This window comes from Salvia splendens, chromosome 17 (genome assembly GCF_004379255.2).
Source record: "Salvia splendens isolate huo1 chromosome 17, SspV2, whole genome shotgun sequence".
NCBI lineage: Eukaryota > Viridiplantae > Streptophyta > Magnoliopsida > Lamiales > Lamiaceae > Salvia > Salvia splendens.
This window is the reverse complement of record NC_056048.1, coordinates 577,008-585,130: the sequence shown is the minus strand read 5'-3', so window position 1 is coordinate 585,130 and position 8,123 is coordinate 577,008. Positions and strand designations below refer to the sequence as shown.

At 40.0% G+C, this 8,123-nt stretch overlaps 1 protein-coding gene across 2 annotated transcripts; it reads right to left on the bottom strand.

Moving 5' to 3' along the window:
- Nucleotides 1-1,278: 1,278 nt before the first annotated feature.
- Nucleotides 1,279-3,053, bottom strand: LOC121775251 (autophagy-related protein 8C-like). Of its 2 annotated transcripts, XM_042172299.1 has the most exons (6): nucleotides 2,974-3,053; nucleotides 2,825-2,877; nucleotides 2,510-2,565; nucleotides 2,352-2,404; nucleotides 1,643-1,761; nucleotides 1,279-1,557 (listed from the first exon to the last, which is right to left on the bottom strand). In XM_042172299.1, the coding sequence occupies exons 2-6, from the start codon at nucleotides 2,859-2,861 to the stop codon at nucleotides 1,463-1,465; spliced, it is 360 nt and encodes a 119-aa protein (XP_042028233.1). In that variant the 5' UTR covers nucleotides 2,862-2,877; nucleotides 2,974-3,053; the 3' UTR covers nucleotides 1,279-1,462. The 2 variants fall into 2 exon arrangements, with proteins under 2 accessions (XP_042028233.1, XP_042028232.1); XM_042172298.1 differs by having other exon boundaries at nucleotides 2,825-3,043.
- Nucleotides 3,054-8,123: the final 5,070 nt, after the last annotated feature.

Sequence of the window (8,123 nt, the reverse complement as noted above, 5' to 3'; positions counted from 1 at the left end):
GCGGAATTCCGTCCTGACGTCCGCCATTGCGTGGACTGTCACGGAATTCCGCACGGAATTCCGGCCTTTGCATTAATTTTTTTATTATTATTTTCTATAAATACATCTCGTTGAACTTCATTTCATTCGCACCACTTGCATTAAATTCCGACCTTTGCATTAAATTTGTTTTAATGAAGTATGTTTTTTTAAAATAACGTGTGTTCGTTTTCTCCGTATTCGCGTCGAAAATTTAATTCCGTAAATTCTTTCCTTCCGGAAATTGGTTAATTTGTGAATTTGTGAATTTTTTTTTATGTGGGAATTCCGTCGGGAATTCTGCCACTGTGCAAAGGGAATTCCGTATGACGTGGCAGAGCAGTGGGAAGTCCTATGACGTGGCAGAGCAGTGAGAAGTCCTTATGACGTGACAGTGGGAATTCCGCGGAGAATTCCACCGGGACTCCGTAGTAGGTCCTTATGACATGGCAGTGGGAATTCCGCCGGGACATCCGCACCACTGTGGATGCCCTAAGTCGAATTGCAAGAATAAAATTCATCCAAGAAATAAAAAAAAAGAGATTCAAATTCATAACTTGGGCATTAAATTGGGGTCAAGATTTGACAACATATTATTGCCGCCCTATGCTTCGCTTCCCGAATAATATTTGTTTTCTACGAAAACTCAAATAGTGTAAAATAGAGAGGTTTGAAAATTGACTACTACTACTATTATATTGGAATGAAAGTAAGCGCCCACTTAAAAAATGTGACATTTCAATTCATATTACATACTACCTCCGTTTCATAATAGGAGTCTCTATTAGTTTTATACTCCATCCATCCCACTAAGATGATCCACTTTTCTTTTTGGTTTGCCTATATCAAGATGACTCATTACTAAAAATGAAAACACATTTATCTCTACTTTATTCCCTCTTTCTTACTTTCTCTTTCCGCTTAACACACAAAATTAAATAGCATAGTATCTCGTGCCACCCAAGGAAAGGGTCATCTTCCTTGAGACGGAGGAAGTACTAAGTGAAATAAGCTGGTAGAATGTGAAGCCTACTTTTCATTTATGGTAAAAATAAATTGTGACCCATAGTTTGGAATAGACTGAATTGGCAAAATGTAACTCTTATTGTGGAACGAAAGTAGTACGAAACTAAATGACAACATTTTCAAATTAAAATTCTGATTCAATCCTCAAACCTAAACAACGATGCTTATCTATATCGAAATTGCATACTGATAAGCTGAAAAGCACAAGTAGTAGGAGACGTAAAGATTGATACATATTGGAAACGGTAGATATGCATTCAAATTCACAACAGAATATGAATAACAACATTCAAATCCATGAGTTTAACGAAATCATCGAAGACCCATCCTTTTAGGAGAATAACGCTTAGAGAGAATTCAAGAGATTTTTACAAAGATTTTGTTCGAGGATATACAAGGCCCAGTTCGACCTTTCTTTTCAGAGCGATCCAAAGGTATTCTCTCCACTATAGGTCATGTATAGGAAGCCATCTTCGTCTTTGTTTTCCTCATAGATAGCAGACATCATTGCAGCTGCAGTTATATAAGGCACATTTCGACATCAGAAAAGAACTGAACAACACGTAGAGAAGGACTCTATTGAAGTTTGTATCATTACCAGTGGGAGGGAGAATGTTCTTGACAAAAACAAATATAGCTTTCTCAGCACTGAGCTTGATTCTTTTCCGGACAACATACACAAACTGCCCTACAGTCAGATCAGCAGGAACAAGATACCTGTATTTTTTGTTGAAAAGGGAAAATCATTACCAAAATATAGCAGAGACTAAAGAGAAAATGAGTTTTTAATTGATAAATTTGCTAAAGTTTTCCAAGTCAAGTATCACATCAAATTGATACTGTAGCTGCAAAATGAACAAGCTTTGCTGTCAAAGAATGAAAGTTCCTCATAGAGGATGACACTGTAGAGAAGATTTCTTGAATGAACCTTGGCACAATTGATAACACAAGAAGTCAAGAAAGACCACACAAGAACCAAGTTGTAGAAAATAACCAAGGTTTACTGACTTTTTCTTGTCAATATTTAATTGAAAAGAGAAAATAATTACCACCATATAGCAGAAAATAAAGAGAAAATGAGTTTTGCAGTTGATAAATTTCTACAGTGTATTCCAAGTCAGGTATCATATCAAAATTGAAACTGAAGCTGCAAAATAAACAAGGCTTTGCTATCAAAGAATGAAAGACATAATAGAGGATGACACGGCAGAGAAAAAATTTCGAATAAACTTTAGCACAACTGATAACACAACAAGTCATGACAGACCAGCAAGAGCCAAGTAGTAAAAAAACCAAGGTTTACTGACTTTTTCTTGTCGATATCAGGTATGTCACTTCTTTCAGCCTTTTCCACAATAACCTACATTACAAAACATATAGATACCATCAACAATTGGTTAAAGCTAAACAGAGAAAACATCATACATCAAGAGGCACTCATAAATCAAATTTGTTTTGTCAATACCGGAATTCTATCTGGGTACTTCTCCCTAATACGGGCCGCTTCAGCCTGTCGCCTCTCTGCAATTCGGTAAGAGCAATACGATTATAATGTCTCCTTAAAATACACAAGCAACAATATTTGCATAATGCTAATGCCTTCTAATGGGAAAAATCTAAATAGATGAAAATCCAAATCATGTAAACTCCAATTAATCGTAAATTTAGAGTGGCGATATTTAGGAAGAATTCAAAGCAATAGCATCAAACCAGCTACAAAAGTTAATCGAAATGAAAATTAAGGCTAAGTTGACCGATGATCGGAGTGTGGAGACAATACCGAGGGGGTGTTCCAGCTTGAAGGAGCTCTTGGGCATGGCGTCGGATGATTGGCTGCGATCGGGAGCAAAAAGAAGGTGAGTGGATGAATGAAATTAGGGTTCACAAACCGAATCTAAAGTAGAGTGAAAGATAAAGAGATTATCAAACTCGAGAGAATTTGGGGGAAACAATAAATCTATACGTCGCTCCAAATCCAATTCTGATTATCCAAATATTTGGAAATGAATTGCGTAAGGAATATAATATGCCTTCTCTTTTTTTTTAAATGTTACTCCCTCCGTCCCACATAATTTGGGACACTTTGACCGGGTACGGGTTTTAAGAAAGGTAATGAAAAATGAGTTGAAAAAGTTAGTGGAATGTGGGTCCCACTTTTATATATTAGTTTTATAATTAAATGTGAGTAGGAATGAGTTAGTGGAATGTGAGGTCCACTACCAAAAATGGTAAAAGTGAAATGAGTCAAATTATGTGGGACGGCCTAAAATGGAAAACTGAGTAAAATGATGTGGGACGGAGGGAGTATCAATTAATATATGTCACCTTATTTATAGCTAGCTTCATTGAACCGATTCAGCAAAGAAATGACGATTTTATCCAAATTCCCGGTTTTCGTTTCCATTTAAAATCATCGGTTTTTGAGCGATTTTGACAATTAAGTATTAATTTAATTATACCAATTAACTGTCGAATATTGTTCTAAAAATTCTGAATCTAAATTGGATCGATTGAATTGACATAACAATTACGGTTGCGCGGAGTGGCGGATATCCCGACGGACTTCCCACAATAATAAAAATTCACAAATTCACCAAATTAAACAATTTATGAAATTAAACAATTTACAGAATTAAAATTTCGACACAAAAACGGAGAAATTGCAACCACTTTATTTAAAAAAACATACATAGTACAAAAAAACATACATAATTATTAAAAGTATTTATCTTCGAAAGAAAAGTATTTAGAGAGAGAGATACTGTTGGTTATTTTAGTGTAATTGGATTAACTTGATTAATTAATATTATCATAATGAGACACCATATAAGTTTGAAAGTGCGGAGTGCATGCCTGTTTGAATTCATTGTGATTAGACGGGGGCTCATCTCAGTTCTGCCTTCTTCTTCCAACTGAAATGAGCACTCCATTATTACAATTCTCCACCTGAGGGCTCATCTCAGTTCTTGCACAAACATTGATCAACTTCTTGCAATGATCAAACTTGTCTCTACCTAGAGACTTTGTTAGCATGTCAGCCGGATTGTGCAAGGTGTTAATCTTAATCACCTTCACTCTCCCCTTCTCAATCTCATCTCTAATAAAATGCAACTTTATGTCTATGTGCTTGCTCCTTTCATGAAAACCCGGATGTTTAGCCAAGCACATAGCTGAGCTGCTGTCACAATGAATCACCATTGTCTTTTGGTCAAAACCAAAGTCAGAAATCACTCCCTGAATCCAAAAGCTCTCCTGTACAGCTGCAGTGAGAGCTATATACTCTGATTCTGTTGTTGAGAGAGCAACAACACTTTGCAAACCTGATTTCCAGCTGATTACAGTTCCAAACATGGTGAAAAGATAACCTGTTTGGGACTTTCTGTTGTCCAGGTTTGCAGCATAGTCTGCATCACAATAGCCCTGCACAACCTCCTCAGATTCACCTTCCCATCCATTGAAGACAATTCCCCAGCCACTGGTTGACTTCATGTACCTCAATATCCACTTAAGAGCATTCCAATGCTCCTTCCCCGGGTCAGCCATGTATCTGCTAGTCACTGAGATAGCATGTGCCAGATCTGGTCTGGTACAGATCATAGTATACATAACACTTCCAACCACACTAGCATAAGGAATAGACTCCATCTCCTCAGCCTCTTGCTTAGATTTAGGGGCATGCTCCTTTGAAAGCTTAAAACTCTGGGACAGAGGAGTTGATGCAGCTTTTGCATTTTCCATTTTGAATTTCTGCAAAACTTTCTCAATATAGTCAGTTTGAAGCATCCACAGCTTCTTGCAGCCTCTGTCTCTCTGAATGTGTATGCCTAGGATCTTCCTTGACTCTCCTAGATCCTTCATTTCAAAGCTAGACTTCAAATCCTCCTTGACTTGCTGAATTTCTGTCATAGAAGGTCCTGCAAGTAGCATATCATCCACATAGAGCAATAGATAGACAATAGGTGTTTTGCCCTTCCTCTTGATGTAGATGCAATCATCAAACTCTGATCTAATGAAGCCAATCTTCTTCATTTGTGCATCAAACTTCTTGTTCCACTGTCTAGGACTTTGCTTAAGACCATAAAGACTCTTTTGTAGCAAGCACACCTTGCTTTCTTCACCACTCTTCACATAGCCCTCTGGCTGATCCATGAAGATAGTCTCCTCTAGGTCTCCATTTAGGAAGGCAGTCTTCACATCAAGCTGCTGCAATTCCCAATCTAGCTGATTCACCACAGCCAACAAAATCCTAATAGAAGTGTGCTTAACAACCGGAGCAAACACCTCATTGAAGTCAACTCCTTCTTGCTGTGTAAATCCCCTTGCCACCAGCCTTGCTTTGAACCTGATTCTGTCTTTATCAGTGGTCTCTACCTTCTTTTTAAACAACCACTTGCAACTGATCAGCTTCCTCTCCTTTCCATCTGTATTCAGCTTGGATTTGTCCACCAAAATCCAGGTTTTGTTCTTGAGTAAAGACTCTATTTCTTCATTCATGGCCTCTATCCATCTCTCTCTGTCTTTGCTTCTCATGGCCTCTTTATAGGTGAGAGGATCAGCAATATCAATACTCTCAGCAGCACACAGTGCATAATAGACCATATCTGCAAATTTCTCAGGAGGCTTTGCATTTCTCCTTCCCCTATCTCTTGCAATCTGGTACTCTCTGGTAGGATCTGCTGTGGGCTCATCATTTCTTCTACCTTGAGCTGGAGCACCATCACCCTCTGGATCAGGTTCATTTTCTGAGTCAGTGACTCCACCTGCTCCTAGGCCAACTCCCATAGGCTCCACCTTGAAGAAATCACTCTCAACTTCACTGGAGTCACTGGAGTCCAGCTTATCTTTCAAGTAGGGCATCTGATCCTCCAAGAACACCACATCCCTACTCACCACCACCTTCTGCCTACCAGGCTCAATACACCAGAGCCTATACCCCTTAACACCCCTCTGATATCCCAGCAAGATACATTTCAGAGCCCTAGCTTCAAGCTTACTTTGCCTAGCATGAGCATAGGCTGCACACCCAAACAACTTGTATTTTGAGTAGTCACTATGAGCTCCATACCACATGTAATCAGGAGTTTCAGATTTCAGGGCAGTAGATGGGCATTTATTGATGAGATAGGCTGCTGTATACACCGCCTCTCCCCAGAACCTGCTGCTCAAACCAGAACCAAGAAGCAGGCACCTCACCCTCTCTAGGATAGTCCTATTCATCCTCTCCTCAACACCATTTTGCTGGGGATTACCAGGAACAGTACGGTGCCTCTTCATACCCTTCTCTTTGCAAAATATATCAAATTCAGCAGACAAGAATTCCAAGCCATTGTCAGTTCTTAAACATTTAACACTCCTTCCTTTCTCTAGCTCCACCTCCTTACACCATATCTTGAACTTAGTGAGTGTTTCAGATTTTTCCTTAAGAATATATACCCACAACTTCCTTGTATAGTCATCAATGATAGCTAGATAATACTTTCCTCCACCAATTGAACACACCGGTGAAGGCCCCCAAAGATCACTATGTATGTAGTCTAAAGGGGCTGTAGAAGAGTGAATACCTGTAGGATAGGGTGCCTTCTTTGCTTTTCCAAGTATACACTGCTCACAGGGGTCCATCTTGTTGAAATCTCCAGAGATCAGGCCCTTCTTGATGAGTTCTTTCAAGCTTCCTTCTGCTGGATGGCCCAGCCTCTTGTGCCATAGCATTAGGGAATCATCTGACACAGCATTGCTTTCTCCATCAACAGCCTTAGCCTTCAAATAATAGAGAATATGCTCTCTGTCAGCCTCCATCATCACTGCATCTCCAGATTTCACAAACAATTTTCCTTGACTCATTAATATAGTGAACCCCCTCTGCTCCAGCATTCCCAATGAGATGAGGTTCCTTTTCACTTCTGGAATATACCTCACCCCAGTCAGGATCTTCACAGAGCCATCTTGTAGGCTTAGCTTCACCTTCCCTATCCCTTTTATCTGACAAGTATGATTATTTCCAAGAACAACCGTACCCGATGCTTCTTGAAGATCATGAAACCAGCTTCTATTGGGGCACATATGGAAGCTGCACCCCGAGTCCATTATCCACCTGTGACTGACCCCACTGTCACTAATATTCATAAGTTGAGCCGGGGGATCAGCACTCTCCACACAATCAGATTGGTTGTGTCCCTCAGAGGCCATCTTTCTCTTCCATGCATGACAATCTTTCTTCAAATGTCCAGGTTTCTTGCACCAATAGCAAGCTCTGGTTTCCTTCTGAGCATCAGAACTTGAGGGTTTAGGGCCCTCAAACTTCTTCTTGAAGTTCTGCTTCTTGAACTTCTTCACATTCAAGGCCTCTGCAGCTTGAACATTGGAGCTTGCAGAGCCTCTGTTGGCTGTCTTCTGGAGTTCTTTGGCCATCAAGGCTGAATAGACTTCTGCATAGGTGATAGGTTTATCTCTTCCATAGATAATTGCATCACTTAACTGGTCATACGAGCTAGGCAAGGCATTCAATGTGAGAATGGCCTTATCCTCATCTGAAATCTTGACATCAACAGATCCCAGGTCATCAATGATCTTGTTGAACTCCTCTAGCTGCTCAATGATGGACCTATCTCCAGAAAAACTATAGGCATACAGCCTCTTCTTGAGATACAGCCGGTTAGCCAAGGATTTGGCCAAGTAAACTTCATCCAACTTGTCCAAGATCTCCACCGCAGTCTTGGCTTCTTGAACATCCCTCAAGACCTTATCTCCAAGACACAGAATCACTGCAGAATGTGCCTTGAGCTGCATCTCCTCCATCTTTGCCTGAGCTTTATCATCAAGCACTGGAGCCTTTCCTTTCTCCTCTGGTTTTGCAAGAACTGCGGCCAAGCCTTGTTGAATCAAAACCGCCTTCATCTTCATCTTCCACAGGCTATAATCATTCTTGCCTGTGAACTTTTCTGCATCAAGCCTTGCTGCCATCTCTGAAACCGTTTGATCCTCTGCAAATCAGCTTCAATATCCCTTCCCACAGACGGCGCCACTTGTTGGGATTTACACACACAAGGCTTTCACACACTCAAGAAGATCACACACACACT

What these genes read in the sequence shown, in the direction of transcription:
- LOC121775251 (XM_042172299.1), bottom strand. Translation starts at nt 2,861, where the DNA reads ATGCCCAAGAGCTCCTTCAAGCTGGAACACCCCCTCG. An exon ending in CAAGCTGGAACACCCCCTCG is followed by an intron (nt 2,566 to 2,824) that starts GTATTGTCTCCA and finishes ACCGAATTGCAG; the next exon opens with AGAGGCGACAGGCTGAAGCG. An exon ending in AGTACCCAGATAGAATTCCG is followed by an intron (nt 2,405 to 2,509) that starts GTATTGACAAAA and finishes TTTGTAATGTAG; the next exon opens with GTTATTGTGGAAAAGGCTGA.